This window comes from Loxodonta africana, chromosome 2 (assembly GCF_030014295.1).
Source record: "Loxodonta africana isolate mLoxAfr1 chromosome 2, mLoxAfr1.hap2, whole genome shotgun sequence".
In the NCBI taxonomy this organism is placed as follows: domain Eukaryota; kingdom Metazoa; phylum Chordata; class Mammalia; order Proboscidea; family Elephantidae; genus Loxodonta; species Loxodonta africana.
Window position 1 is genome coordinate 214,264,354 of NC_087343.1, and position 16,100 is coordinate 214,280,453.

The 16,100-nt window shown below is 40.8% G+C and overlaps 1 protein-coding gene across 6 annotated transcripts in view; it reads left to right on the plus strand.

The window, feature by feature from the left end:
* LOC100674189 (zinc finger protein 91-like) overlaps positions 1–15,713 on the plus strand; it is a 51,645-nt gene extending 35,932 nt beyond the window's left edge. For 5 of the 6 annotated variants that reach the window (XM_064279431.1, XM_023539712.2, XM_064279433.1 and 2 more), the window contains 3 exons: positions 4,979–5,105; positions 6,034–6,184; positions 7,050–15,712. In XM_064279431.1, the coding sequence (XP_064135501.1) occupies positions 4,979–5,105; positions 6,034–6,184; positions 7,050–9,219 (2,448 nt within the window). In that variant the 3' untranslated portion in view covers positions 9,220–15,712. Of the gene's footprint in view, positions 1–4,978; positions 5,106–6,033; positions 6,185–7,049 lie in introns of those variants that run through there. The other variant, XM_023539713.2, reaches the window with a different exon arrangement.
* Positions 15,714–16,100: the final 387 nt, after the last annotated feature.

Here is a 16,100-nt window from a genome sequence, read left to right on the forward strand (position 1 = left end):
CTCTGAAATACCTTTAGTAGTAGTTAAGTCTTCTCTGAAAGTTTGGCAGATCTCTATTGTCAAGAGGTCAGAGCCAGGGGTTTTTTTTTTTTTTTCCTTGGGAGTTTCTAAATTACCTTTTCAATCTTTTCTTTTGTTATGTGTTTATTTAGTTGTTGTACCTCTGTTTGTGTTAGTTTAGGTGCATGGTTTTTTTTCTAAAAATTCATCCATTTCCTTTAGATTTTCAAATTTGTTAGGGTATAATTTTTCCCAGTAATGGGATATGATTCTTTTTATTTCAGTTGGGTGTGTTGTGGTGTTACTCATCTCATTTCTTATTCAGGTTATTTGTTTCCTTTCCTGTTTTTCTTTTGATAGTCTGGCCAGTGGTTTATCAATTTTTTTAATCTTTTCAGAGTGCCAGCTTTTGGTCTTCTTAACTCTTTCAATTGTTTTTCTTTTCTCTAATTCATTAATTTTGCTCTAATTTTAATTTTTTGTTTTCTTCTGGTGCCTGAGGGCTTCTTTTGTTGCGCTCTTTCTATTTGTTCAAGTTTTAGGGGTAATTCTTTGTTTTTGGCCCTTTTTTTTTTTTCATTTTGGATGTGTGTACTTATTGGTACAAATTGACCCCTGAGCACTGCTTTAGCTGTGTCCTAAGGGTTCTGATAGAAAGTGTTTTATTCTCTTTGGATTCTATGAATTTCTTTATTCCATCTCTAATTTCTCCTATAACCCAGTTGTTTTTGAGCAGGGTGTTGTTCAGTTTCCAAGTGTTTGTTTTCTTTGCCTGCTTTTTCTGTTATTGATTTCTACTTAATGGCTTTATGGTCAGAAAAAATGCTTCGTAAGATTTTGATGTTTTTGATTCTGTCACTGCCTCCTTTATGTGGTATATGCTAGAGAATGTTCCATGTGTGTTGGCAAAGAAAGTGTACTTGGCTGCTGATGGGTGGAGTGTTCTATGTATGTCTGTGAGGTCATTTTGGTCGATTTTGACATTTAGATCTTCCGTGTCTTTATTGAGCTTCTTTCTGGATGTTCTGTCCTTCACTGAAACCGGTGTCAAAATCTCCTACTATTACTATGGAGCTGTCTATCTCAGTTTTCAATGATTATTAGAGTTTGTTTTATGTGTCTTGAAGCCCTGTCACTGGGTGAGTAAATATTTAATATGGTTATGTCCTCTTGGTATATTGTCCTTTTAAGCTTTATTGAGTGTCCTTCATCATCCTTTGTGGTAGATTTAACTTTAAAGCATATTTTGTCAGAAATTAATATTGCCATTCCTGCTCTTTTTTGATATATTTGCTTACTATATTTTTTCCGTCCTTTGAGTTTTAGTTTGTGTCCTTAAGTCTAAGATGTGTCTCTTGTAAGCAGTATATAGATGGATAGTGTTTTTTAATCCGTTCTGCTGCTCTCTGTCTCTTTATTGGTGCATTTAGTCTACTTACATTAAGTGTAATTATGGATAGATATGAGTTTAGCGCTGTCATTTTGATGTCTTTTTTTCTGTGTTGTCGTCAGTTTCTTTTTTTCAGTTAACTTTTTGTGCTGAGTAGTTTATAGATTATCTTTTCCCCTTATTTGTTGTTGATTTTGTTCTTGCTGAGTTTTTATGCTTTTCTTGCATATTATTTTGATATGTAGGATTGTTACCCTCCGTTTTGATTACCTTAATATTTACCCCTATTTTTCTAAGTTGAAACTTCACTTTTATTTCTCTATATCACCTTGACTGCCTTTCCATATTGAAGATGTATGACTACATTTTTTAATTTGTGTGTATAGTTTTAATGTTTACATCTCTTACGTGATGACATCACTGTTGCCGTGTTTTGAGAGTTTTTAAAATCTTCATTAATTTTTGTGGTTTCTTTATCTTGGTCGATATCTGGTTGCCCTGTCCTGTGGCCTTGATTTGATGTCTGATGTTACTGATTTTCTAACCACAAAACTTCCTTTAGTATTTGTTTTAGTTTTGGTTTGATTTTTACAATTTCCCTTAACTTCTCTTTATCTGGAAATGTTCTAATTTCGCCTTCATATTTGAGAGACAGTTTTGTTGGATATGTGATTCTTGGCTGGCAATTTATTTCCTTCAGTGCTTTTTATGAGTTGTCCCATTGCCTTCTTACCTACATGGTTTCTGCCGAGTAGTCTGAGCATATTCTTACTGACTCTCCTTTGTAGGTAGCTTTTCCTTTATCCCAAGCCACTCTTAAATTTCTCTCTTTATCTTCGATTTTGACAAGTTTGTTATAAAGTGTCTTGGTGACTTTTGAGATCTACCTTATATGGGGTTCGATGAGCATCTTGGATAGATATCTTCTCATCTTTCACGATATCAAGGAAGCTTTCTGCCAGCAAATCTTCAGTAATTGTCTCTGTATTTTCTGTTATCCCTTCCTGTTCTGGTCCTCCAATTGCTCGAAGATTATTTCTCATGATAGAGTCCCACATGATTCTTAGGGTTTGTTCTTTTTTTAAAAATTCTTTCATGATTTTTCTGAGTAAATTGGTGCCAAGTGCTTTGTCTTCAATCTCAGTAATTCTGCATTCGAGTTCCTCGATTCTCCTACAGTGTCGTTCTATTGAGTTGTCTACTTCTGTAATTTTATTGCTAATCTTCTGAATTTCTGACTGCAGTCAGTCTTACTATGAATTCTTGCAGCCTATTAAATATTTAATTATTTTCTTGAATAGACTTTAATTTCTTCAACTGCTTTATCTCTGTTTTCCTTGGCTTGTTCTGCATTTTGCTTGATCTCTTTCTTGATCTCTTGAAGAGTTCTGTATATTAATCTTTTGTAGTCTACATCTGGTAATTTCTAGAATACATCTTCGTCGGGATGATTATTTGTTTTGCGAACTTGTTGAAGCGATCATGTTATGCTTCTTTATGTGATAATGATTGTTGTCTTTGAGCCATCTATAAGTTACTGTATTAATTTATTTCCAGTTTCCTTATTGTATCCTAGCTTCTTGCTTTCTTTTGTTTTGATATGCCCAAATAGGCTGCTTGAGTGAGCTGGCTTGATTACTTGCACCTTTAAAGCTCTAACCACCTGTCCTCAGATGGCTAGAGCTGTTACCAGGTATACGAGCCTACGAATTCATTCACTTTTTTTGTATCAGTTCAGCTCATGCGTTCAGGTAGTTAGTCATCAAGTGTTTGGTACAGGCTCTGTTGTACAGTCTTAGAGGGGAAGTAGTCATTGGTGTAGGCACAGGTCTCTCGTTGCAGCAGGGGGTCATGGTCTGAATAAGGCAGGTGGCTGACAACTGTCCCCTGAGTGTCTGTGAGGAAAGCACATCCGTATTCCCTAGAGCACACAAGTGGGTGGATTCTGCAGCCAGACGATGTGCACCTAGTTATTTTTGTTGTAAGGATTAGGAGTCATCAATTATCCTTAGACCCCTTCATGGGTGGCTAGATGACGCAGATGGAGCCACCAGTCCTAAGGCCCCTGACGTGGGTAGGTGAGAACCCTGTTTAATAGGTTAAGCAGTGTCAAACATCAAAATCCCACCTCTCCAGCACACAGCTTAAACAATTGAAGTCAGATGTCAAACACATACACTGTTGCAGCAACAAGGGGCTGATCTCCTGAAATGGGCCCACACAGGTCCATGCAGGGGTGAAACGTATTCAAAGTCTGCATACCATTTGTGCTTGGACAGGAGCTGCTTCTGTCCTGAGATCCCCAGCTTAGTAGAGCTGACAGATTACCTTTTTCCCAGTTGTTAATTTATTCCTTCTCCAAGGCAGGAGAATGCCTCAGGGTTCATAGCAGGACCCATCTCAGGTCTAGGGAAATCAACAGCCAGTGAAACTGGCTCGGAGGCTGGAGGCATGGTAACATAAACACAAGTACTTAGCTTTTACGAAGAATGCCGTTCTTCTCTGGTTCTGGAGATGTGAGTAGACTGTGTGGCTTGCTGTCTCCAAGGAAGCTGCATCATGAACGCTCCCAGCTGTGCCACCGCTGTCACTCCAGGTGATCGTGCCTGAGGGGTGCTGATTTCTGCCAAGGCAGGTTCAGCAACTCCTTGTCCCTTCTGATCGGTCTCTTTGTCCCCTGCCGCTCAGTCTGATTTCCTACCTTTGCTTTTGATGTCCAGGATTCCCAGCTTGACATATATATAATCATTTCACTTGTGTTTCTGCATTTGTAGTAAGAGGGATCACCAGAAGCATCTGACTAGTCTGTCTTCTTGGCCCCGCTCTCTCAGTTTACCTTTTTAAAAGTATTGCCTGTCTCCATGAAAGGACAGACTACATAATAGAGCAGCAGTGAAAAGTATGTGACAGACATGTAAAAGATTATAATGCCCCAAAATAATATTCCGTTTTCAGCTGGTGGTCCTGTTAGCTCTTAATCACCCGGCATTCTTTAATAAAATACTGCAAGTTTAGGGCCTTAGGTTGCCAATTTGTGCAGGCCATTGGTCTTTTATGGCTGATGAGGGGCAAAAGGAAAAACAACCAGTCCTGCAGTGTTTTCAGTTGTTATTATCTCATCTTGCTTTCACCCTATGCTGCTTTTTTGTCAAATGTTCTGCTGGTTCCTGTGCAAGGAGCTGAACTTATTCCCTCGCCCCACAAGGGAAAGATGGTTTAAATGTAGAAATAAGGCTTCGTTTTAGAAGAGGTCTCCAATTTATGCTAAGTGCTCTGACTGTTATAAAGATAGAGAGGAATGAGACTGGAATTGGCTACAGTCAAGCAATGGAGAACTAACTTTATCTAACTTCATTGTGGTTAAAGTATTAAGTCTAGGAGACAGGATGCAATTAGGGATGAAGTGAAAGTAGATACTGAAGGGATGAGGCTGATGGCCAAACCCTGGAGTAACCTTAGTAGAACACAGAACCCTTTGTCAGACCCCCATGCAGTCTCCGTTTCCCAGGTCCGTGAGTCTGACCTTTCCTTTCACACACGTTGGAGTACTTGGCACCTTGCTGAGCCAGAAAATTTGGAATGTTTTAGGACTCAGTGGCTGTCGAGGATGTGGCTGTGGACTTTACCCAGGAAGAGTGGGCACTGCTGGATCTTTCTCAGAGGAAACTCTACAGAGATGTGATGATAGAAACCTTCAGAAATCTGGCCTCACTAGGTATGGATGGCTTAATTTTTTTAAATTTATTCTTTAGTGGTCAAATATGTCATACTTATAAATGTTACTCCAGTATGTGAGCTGAGAAATGGGAATGCATATTTAATACTCTCTGGAGTGTTCATATCCTGGCATCCCAATGAATACAAAGCCTTGTGTGTTAAATTGACTTCTCATTTCAGTTGTGGTTAAAGCCGTATGGCTTTAAATACTTTACGTTGGAGTGTTGACTTCAGGGGTTTCTTTGGTGCCCAGAGAATATTTAGGGTCTGGGACCTCGTAAGCCTTCTTACTGTGTTCATTATAAGTTTGCCATTATTAATTTGCTATAAATATATTCATACATGCTCATCACCAGAGTCCCTGAGGACCAGAGTATTGGCTCAGTCTCAGGGAAGTGTTCATTGCTCTTCCCTGTCAACCCACATTATAATTCTCCATGAGCACCATGTCAGCTACACCCATTTGTTCTTCCAGAGTAGCTATAGGGACACCTGCAGGTAGCACTCATCCAGCTCTACTGTGTCAGGGTGTACCAGGAGGCAAGAATCCTTCAACAGACCAGGTCTGCAGGGAGGGAATGAGATTGGAGTAAATCAGTTAGAAAACATCTCGTTTGGGTTAAAGAGTATGTAGTTCACAGATACCTTTGCTTGCTTTTCTGACTCTCATCAATCCTAACACACCTGTGTTCATGGAGAAAGACTGTCCCCCTTTCCTCTTTTAATATTCTGTGTGTATTGTGTCCAGTGCCTTTCTACTTCTCTCTTGTAATTACACCCTGTTTATTGTACTATCACTCCCAATCTTCATGGAAGCATTTCCTAGTGAATACCTTTTTGACCATTGCCAAAGTACTGAAACAGCTAGCTTTTCCCTCTGAGTAATTGCTTTCCTTTTTGTTTCATGTTTGAAACCATTGGAGCAGTTTCTCAAAACCTTAATGATGGAGAAAATCTATTCCCTGAAATTACAATGGTACGATTCATGAAAAATGACATCTGGTCCTCCATGGTAGGAGAAATCTGCGAACTGCATGGCATTGAAGATCAGAATAACAACCAGAAAATACATGTGAGGTGAGTGACATTCACTCAAGAGACAGCAGTGCTTCAGGAGACAGTCCTAAGAAGGTATCATGGCATTAAAATATTTATATAAGGAGTGTTAAGTGGCACAAATGTTTGAGCACTCCACTGCTAACTAAAAGATTGGCAGTTTGAACCTACCTAGTGGCTGTGCAGGGTAAATACCTGGTAGTCTGCTTCATTAATAATTGTAACGTGGAAAATCCTATGGGGCACTTCTGTTCTTTTATATGGGTTCACTGTGAGGTCCAGTTGTCTGACTCAGCAGGGCCTTACAGCAAGTATACATACACAAACACACATGCACACACATACATTTAAGATGCACACGTACATATCCATACTCCCTTTACCTGGGAATCTGTTCGAGCTCAAAACATAGCGATCCTATAGGGCAGTGTAGAACTACCCCATAGGGTTTGCAAATCATACACACATTTGCACACACACACGTACATATGTATTGCAAACCTGTTGCCATCGAATCTCTTCCGACTCATAGCAGTCCTACTGGGTGTTTTCAAACCACGAACCTTTAGATTCTAGTTGAGTTCAAACCTTTTGTGGTATCCACATATCTTATATATGTATGTAAACAGTTCTAATATAGTGTGTTCACAGAAATTTCACAGTGCAAAATCTCCATAAATGTGGGTCAGATATTGAATTTTTGAGATATATTTCCCTAATGTACAATTATGAGAAAGCCCCATATTTTAGAAACACTGTGAAAATAATGGTAACAACTCTGCCAGATGATTTAATCTTTGAGTCATGAGACAATGAAGGGCAAAAAAAAAATACATGTTTACTGTGTATGGTGATGGTGAAATGGTAATAAATTTTTCTCCAACAGCATCCTGTCGGTTTTTAAGAGAAAACAAATGGTAGGGAACATCTGTGAAACTAGTGAAGACAATCAATGTGAACAGACCTTCAGTCGGATTCCAAATCTTTTCATGTTCCAGAGATCTCCAGTGGAAGCATATCCCTCTGAATGCATTGAGTGTAGAAGATCCTTGATTGTTCATTCCCCACCTAAGTATCATATGAGCTCCCACTCTGGATCCAGTGCCTATCAGGGAAAAGAATGTGGAGAAGCCTGCAGTTGTCCCTCTCACCTCCGCACTCCTGTGAGAACTTTTACTAGAGGGAAACGCTATGAATGTAAGGAATGTGGCAGAGCCTTTCGTTATTCCTCCAGCTTCACTAGACATATGAGAATTCACAGTGGAGAGAGGCCTTATAAATGTAAGGAATGCGGGAAGGCCTTTATTCAGTCTTCAGACCTCACAGTTCATATAAGAACTCACAATGGAGAGAGGCTTTATAAATGTAAGGAATGCGACAAAGACTTTAGTCATTTCTCAAGCTTCACTAGACACATGAGAACTCACAATGGAGAGTGGGCTTATAAATGTAAGGAATGTGGGAAAGCCTTTAGTCAGTGTTCAGACCTCACTGCACGTTTGAAAATTCACAGTGGAAAAACGCTTTTTGAATGTAAGGAATGTGAGGAAGCCTTTACCTGGTCCTCAGACCTCACTGCACCTATAAAAATTCACAGCAGAGAGAGGATGTATGAATGTAAGGAATGCAGCAAAACCTTTCGTCTTCCCTCGACCTTCACTAGTCATATGAGAACTCATCATGGAGAGGGGGCTTATAAATGTAAGGAATGTGGGAAAGCTTTTAGTCAGTCCTCAGACCTCGCTACACATGTAAGAATTCACAGTGGAGTGAGGCTGTATGAATGTAAGGAATGCGGCAAAGCCGTTAGTCGTCCCTCAGACCTTGCTAGACATATGAGAGCTCACAGTGGAGAGAGGCTTTATGAATGTAAAGAATGTGGGAGAGCCTTTAGTCGGTCCTCAGACCTCACTGCACATATAAGAATTCACAGTGGAGAGAGGCCGTATGAATGTAAAGAATGTGGCAAAGCCTTTTGTCATTCCTCAGGCTTCACTAGGCATATGAGAACTCACCATGGAGAGAGGGCTTATAAATGTAAGGAATGTAGGAAAGCTTTTAGTCAGTCCTCAGACCTCACTGCACATATAAGAATTCACCGTGGAGAGAAGCTTTATGAATGTAAAGAATGCGGCAAAGCTGTTAGTCATCCCTCAAACCTTCGTAGACATATGAGAACTCACAGTGGTGAGAGGCCTTATGAATGCAAGGAATGTGGGAAAGCCTTTAGTCAGACATCACACCTCACTGCACATATTAGAGCTCACTATGGAGAGAAGCCTTATGAATGTAAAGAATGTGGGAAAGCCTTTCGTCGGTCCTCATACCTCGCTGTACATATAAAAACTCACAGTGGAGAGAGGCTTTATGAATGTAAGGAATGCGGCAAAGTTGTTAGTTCTCCGTCAAACCTTCATAGACATATGAGAACTCACAGTGGTGAGAGGCCCTATGAATGCAAGGAATGTGGGAAAGCCTTTACTCGGTCCTCACACCTCACTAGACATATGAGAGCTCACTGTGGAGATAAGCCTTATGAATTTAAAGAATGTGGGAAAGCCTTTCATCAGTCCTCAAATTTTAAGTCACATATAAGAACACACAGCGGAGACAGGCCTTATGAATGTAAGGAGTGTGGGAAAGCGTTTAGTCAGTCATCAGAACTCACTGCATGTATAAGAACTCACAGTGGAGAGAGGCCCTATGAACGTAAGGAATGTGGGAAAGCCGTTAGTCAGTCCTCACACTTCACTGAACATAAAAGGATTCACAGTGCAGAGAGGCCTTATAAATGTAAAAAATGTGGCAAAACCTTTATTTGGTCCTCGCACCTCACTACACATATAACACACTGTAGAGGAAGGCCTTTTGCATGTAAGCAATGCAGCAAAGCCTTTAGTTGGTCCTCACACTTCACTACACACATGAGAACTCACTGTAGAGGAAGGCCCTATAAATGTAAGGAATGTGGCAAAGCGTTTAGTTGGTCCTCACAGCTCACTACACATATGAGAACTCACAGTGGTGAGAGGCCTTATGCGTGTAAGGAAATGTGAGAAAGCCTTTAGTCAGCTCTCAAACCTTACTAAGTATATAAGGACTAATAAAGAAGAGAGGCCTTATGAATGTAAGGAATGTGGAAAACCTTTTCATCAGTCCTCACATCTCACTGCACATTAAAGAATTCACAGTGGAAGGAGGTCTTATGTAAGGAATGTGGAAAAGCCTTTTATCAGTTTCCAGTGCTTGCTGAACATAAATAACCTCATAGTGGGGGAGACTTTATGAATGTAAGGAATGTGGGAATGAATTTTGTTATTTCTCATCTCTCAGTGAATATATAAGAAATCACCCTGAAGAGAAATATTTTGAATACCTGGAATATGGGAATTCTTTTGTGCATTCTCAAACCTCACTAATCTTATAAAAATTCACAGTCGAGTGAGGCTTTATAAAAATAAGGAATTTTTCCATATACATAAATTACTCTGATGAAACAACCAATGTTCAGTTCCAGACATTTACTTTACCCTTTAATATAAGCATGCATCTCGTACAAATAAGGCCAGTTTCCTACCAAAAAAACCCAGATCTTTGTTGTTCCATGAAACAAATAAAATATCCACCTGTCCATTAAGTATCTATTACAGTTGTTTGGTTTTTTGAAGTTAGTATCAAAATAAGATTTCCACGTTGCCTTTTTGTTTGTAAATCTGTTTAATATGTTTTAAACAGAAACGTTCTCCTGACTGTCTTGTAGCATTCTGTTACATTAAAACCTGTGACAGCAGAGCATGTGAAAGTCAGAAACCTGTCAGAGACTCAGAAAACAAGGCAGCCGCATTGAGATCCAGCTCTCACAGGTTTCACTGTATTTTGTCACAATTTTGTTTAGTTTGTCGTCTGTATTTTTTGTAATGTAGACATTGAGTCTAGCACAGTTCTGTGTAAGTGTAATGCAAATTAAAGATGTAATTTAAAATGTTTTAGTAGCCGTATTAACCATTTCCTTTGACTCAGTTCTGACTATTAGCGACTGTATAGGACAGGGTAGAACTGCCCTAGAAGGTTCCTGAGGAGCAGCTGGTGAATTCAAACTATCTACCTATTGTTTAACAGCCGGGTTCTTAATCGCTATGCCACCAGAGGCATATTAAAAAATTAACAACTTAAGTGTGTAATTTTTAATGAAAAAATTTACTTAACCCAATGTATTCAATTATTGTCCATGTAAAAATTGTAAATGAAATTAACAAGTAGAATAATCAATACAAATTTATTTATGGGACATTTTACATTTCCTTTCTTTTGCCATCAGTATTCCAGAATCCAGAAGCAGAAATCTCATAAATTTTACAGTTGAAAAAGTATATTCATAATCCCAGGTTACTCCAAACATACTTTTCCAATAATTGAGTCAGGTTTAGTGTTATATTTAAATTAATTAAAGTTAACTCAGTTTCTTAGTTACACAAGCCACATCGGTTGTTGGTACAACCCTATTAGTGTTTGAAATCCAGAGAAGTCCATGGATCACTTTGTACTTTTCCTGTTGCAGAGCTGGAATCAACAATTTCTGCCCAAATTGCCGGTTCTTTTTGAAAATGCATGTCTGTGCAATACATGGGCTCAGTGCTAAACCAAAACCTGTTGCCATTCAGTCAGTGTTTTCTCGGCCTTTTGCTGAACGTCTAAAATTCATATTTTCTTACATCGCAAATACATATTCTTATTCCCAGTATAAATTTAAGATTATAAGTTTTTTTTTTTTTAATTTGAAAGAAATGATGCTGAACACTGTTAAGTAGGCAAACTAAACTTTATTCAGGCTGTTGTAATAGCAGAGAGACCTCAACGTAAGTCTGACTTCAGCTCATAAGAGTAAAGTGAAGCAAGGGTTTTTTTAGTGAGTTTTGGGTGACATGGGGCAGTAGAACCTTACTAAGAGGACGTTGGAAAGCAAAGATAGGGCAGGAGGATGGATTTCAGACAAGAATTCTAAAGATTTTCAAAAATATTTGCTCAAGGCTAATTTATTAGGTTGAAGTGGGAACATTCATAGGGTAAATGGTGTGAATGGGGAAATCTTGTCACTTTCTGTTATTTTATATTAGTATTTTTTTTAAACCTTGGTTCCTAATAACACTGAAATAGTTTCAATATAATTACAGTACTACTAAATAAAAACATATTCTATGAAGTGTTGAGTTTCTCCGCCTCTCTTTTTGTACTTACTGGTTATACATTTCCATAAGGATATTAACACAAGCTTACCGTGCTCAAAGATTGGCCTGAGTACAGACTCTCTTCTGCACGGTTATGTGGTTAGTTTGATATTGTTTCGTTCTATTGAGTTGGCTCCAGCCTGTGGTGACATTATGTATGTTTTTGTGTGCGGTGCAGTCAATTCCAACTCATAGCGACCCCATGTGACCGTAGAGCTGTCCTGTGAGGTTTTCTTGGCTGTAATCTTTATATAAGCAGATTGTTAGGTCTTTCTCCCGTAGAGCCGCTGGTTGGGTTTGAACTGTCAAGCTTTCTATCAGTAGCCAAGTACTTAACCAAGTGCTTAAGGAGGGCTCCTTGACCTTATGCATAACAGAACAAATTGTTGCCCAGTCCTTCACTGTCTTTGCGGTCATTGATATGTGTCATGGATTGAATTGTGTCCCCCAAAACTATGCATATCAATTTGGCTAGGCCATGATTCCCACTGTTGTGTAATTGTCCACCATTTTGTCATCTGATGTGATTTTCCTATGTGTTGTAAATCCTACCTCTATGATATTAATGAGGAGGCATAGGTGGTAGTTACATTAATGAGGTTGGGCTCAAAATCTACAGGATTGGGTTGTGTCTTGAGCCAATCTCTTTTGTGATATAAAAGAGAGAAGTGAGCAGAGAGACAGGGGAACCTCGTACCACCAAAAAAGGAGCAGAGAGCAGAGCCGGGAGCAGAGTGTGTCCTTTAGACCCAGGGTTCCTGCATGGAGAAGCTCCTAGTCCAGGGGAAGATTGATGACAAGGACCTTCCTCCAGAGCTGACACAGAAAGCTTTACCCTGGAGCTGACCTGAATTTGGACTTCTAGCCTCCTAGACTGTTAGAGAATAAACTTCTTTCTTGAAGCCATCCACTTGTGGTATTTCTGTTATAGCAGCACTAGTTAACTAAAACAGTATGTTTGAGTATTGCCTTCCAAACTGGGGGTCATCTTCTCAGCCCTATGTTAGACTAGTGTTATGTTGTGATCCATAAGCTTTCATTAATTTTCTAAAGTAGGTTGCCAGGCCTTTCTTCCTAGGCTGTCAGAGTATGGAAGCTCCGTTGATACCTGTCCAGTATGGGTAACCCTGCTGGTATTGAAATATTTTTGGCATAGGTTCCTGCATCAGCAGCATACCAGCTACCACAGTATGACCAACTCACAGATGGGTGGTGGCAGTTTGACATGTTGTTATGTTTACTTGTTTGTGTTTACATTTAATATCCAGGTATGCTTTCCTTTTGAATTACTCCTTTAACACGTAAAACTTTCCCAAGGTTCAGAATTTAAAAGCTATATGAAAAGATGTAATCAGAAGGCCGACTTCCTCCTATACCATCTGTGTTGTGTTAATAATCAGCACAAGTTTCTGTTTCCATCTGTTTCCTGTGTAACCTTTCAGTGTTTCTCAGAAATCCCTCCCCCAGAATACATAAATACGTTATTTATCATGTTTTCTTCACATAAGTATACTTTTTCCTACTGAATATATACTGGATATCCGTCTATCGCAGTTTATAGTATCGAGGAGGCCAAGGCATAGGCGTTGGCAAAAGCTGTGCATGTGTGCGGTAGAGCTCAGGAGGGTTGGTAGCCGTTTAACTTTTGTCTCAGAATGTCCTTGGTCAACGTTGTTGTGTGCTGTCGAGTCCATTCCGATCATAGTGACCATATAGAACACGGTAGAACTGACCCATAGGGTTTCCTAGCCTACAGTCTTTATGGGAACAGATCTTTAGGTCTTTTCTCCTGTAGGGTCTTTTGGGTTCTAACCGCTAGTTTGCAGCAAAGCACTTAACCACTGCACCACGAGGTCTCCTTCTTTGGTCAGTAACTGTGTGTAAATATCCTGACAGTTCGCCTAATTGCCCCTTGTTAGGTTGTGCTCATCAAGTGGGGACGAAAAGAACCAAACCCCTTAAAGTCTTTGTTTTTTCATTTTGTATGTAGATTGAAAATTTTGTTTTGAACATATGGTTCAAATATTCATCTTTAATATCAGTGATACAATTCCTAGCAATTTAAGGCCCTTCTGTTTATGGACAGGTATTTCACGTAGGCTGTCTCCGTGAGAAGCCCTGGTGGTGTAGTGGTTAAGAGCTACAAGTGCTAACCAAAAGGTCGGTAGTTCGAATCCACCAGCTATTCCCTGGAAATCCTAAGGGGCAGTTTTACTCTGTCCTGTAGGGTCACTATGAGTCAGAATTGACTTGATAGCAATGAGGCTTTTTTTTCTTTTTTTGGTTTTTACTCTCTGTGCAGAAACCCTGGTGACATAGTGTTTGAAGCACTTGACTTCTAACTGAAATGCTGGTGATTCGAACCCCCCAGTCTTGCTTGGGAGAAACATGTAGCAGTCTGCTTCCATAGAGATTTAGAACCTTGGAAATCCTATGGGGCTGTTGTACTCTGTACTTTGGTGGTGCTGTGAGTCGGAATGGACTCCATGGCAATGGGTTTGCATTTGTTTGTTGTCATTTAGTCTCTGTGAGCCACCACCCATCTGTCACTTTGTTGTACTGTGGTGGCTTACATGTTGCCGTGGTAGCTGGAAGGTATGCCACCAGTATTTCCAATCCGAGCAGGGTCACCTAAATGGTCAGGTTTCAGTGGAGGTGCCAGATTACAATGGGCTAGGAAGGAAGGTCTAGGCATCTATTTCCAAAAATTAGCCAGTGAACATCCTACAGATCAGAACAGGATATTGTCCACTGAGAATCAAACATGCCAATGATAGTGAAGATGGCACAGGACCGAGCAACTTTTCATTCTGTTATATATAGGATTGCCATGGGGTAGAGCCTAATGGGCAGCTAACAACAAAGGATCTGTGAAAGGACACAGAGCCAGAAGGGGCTGGGATTTCTCAGCCACAGATCTGCGGTTCTCAGTGTCTCCATTAAATTATGCTATTGATTTTGTTAACCATTCTTAAATCCTTCTGTGTCTAAGCACTTGTTTTATTCATGGGGTGTCTGAAGGGGGGACAAAAAAGGGATATTTAGTTAAATCTCTGTTTTAGGAGCCCTGGTTGCGCAGTGGTTAAGAGCTACGGCTGCTAACCAAAAGGTCAGCAGTTCAAACCCACCAGCCACTCTTTGGAAACCCTGTGGGGCAGTTCTACTCTGTCCTGTAGGGTTGCTATGAGTCTCAGTCGAGTGCATGGCAACAAGTTTGGGGTTTTCTTTTTGTTTTTTTGGTTTAAATGTAGTAATAATAACCACCTCAAAGTAGTGTAGAGCTGGTATTTTCTCAATTACAGTTGAGACTTTCACTTTTAAACCCAGGGTTCCAACTGTGCAGATGTAATTGTCAAACCCCACATGGCCCTGACAGGATCACATTTCTAGGTGTGTGATTTAAAGTGCTGTGGAGACCCCCAGCTTTTAAATACCTGGATTTGTTTAATTTGGAGTCAGGACAAAAGGATCCCTGACCTCTGGGGGTCCTCAGGTCTTTGCCCATGGAGAGGAGTGAGGTAAAGGACCCCACAGGAGGGTTCCTAGTGGCAGGATGTGAGTCTTGGTCCCGTTTTCCCTTGCGGCTACGAATCTCCTTTTTGCCTGGGTACTCCTGTATTTCCCCTGGCGGAGACCTGGAGTCAAGTTCCTGCCAACCCATTTACTTAGGTATTCGAACATGAACAAATTACTGGACTTGCTGTGCCTGTATTTCCTTATTCTTAAAAGTGAACAAATAACATCTCTCAGGCACATTCACTGCCCTAACTTTAAGACACTGCTACCTGGCCCCACCTCTCAGCCCTGCTCCCCATGCAGCCCCAGCCTTATGCAAACACCCCCTCCACTTCTCTGAGATCTCACCGCGTTTCTGCTCTTAGCCTGTAAGTAAAATAGATGTTGGGATACTCACGCCGCTGGATGCTCACTGCACTGGGGCCATTGGAGCTGCCTGAGGGGTGAGGGGCGGTTACCACCAGGGAAGACATGGGCTCACACTGCTGTCCAGGTAGAGGGGCCACCTCATCAGGCTTAGTGGCCCTCATGAAAACGCCATTCTACAAGCACTGTGCTTACCTGGGGCTGTAGTCTCTCCTGAAGGTAAGAATAGTTCAACAGGCAGTGTTTCTGCGGACTGCCTAGCACCCCACCCCTGCCCCACATCACGTCCTCTCTGATGTTCCACGACCTGGATGTTTGAGTCACACCAGCCTCACAGCTCAGAAGACTGCACCTGCCCTCAGAAAGGCCTTTGAATTAATAGTTTTTCCCCTTTTGATGAGGAAGATGTTTCAGCTTCCAATATGATGTGGCCGACACTTCACTAGTCTTTGACCCTGCAGTTTGAGACATTAGGCAGGCAGCAGCTGTGATCCACAGGACACCAAAAAGATTCCTGTGGATGAGAAGGGTGAGAATAAAGTTCTGTTGACCTCAATGACCTGCAGGCCCAGGAAATCCAGGGGGCCTGGAGATAGGATCTGGCCCCGCCCTGTGCTGTTCCTGCCCCCGTCCCCACCCTGCTTGTGCACCAGCCACGCCCCATTCAAACAACCTACCTCCCATGCCTGGTCACTGTCTAAGCCCTGCCTCCTGCACTGCACCTCCTACATCCTGCTTCCCTGCACTTTCCTGCTAACTGCGAAGTCCACTGCTCTGAGCAAAAGTTCTCTGTGGTGAATGAGTTTCCATCTTTCCAATTTAGACCTGTG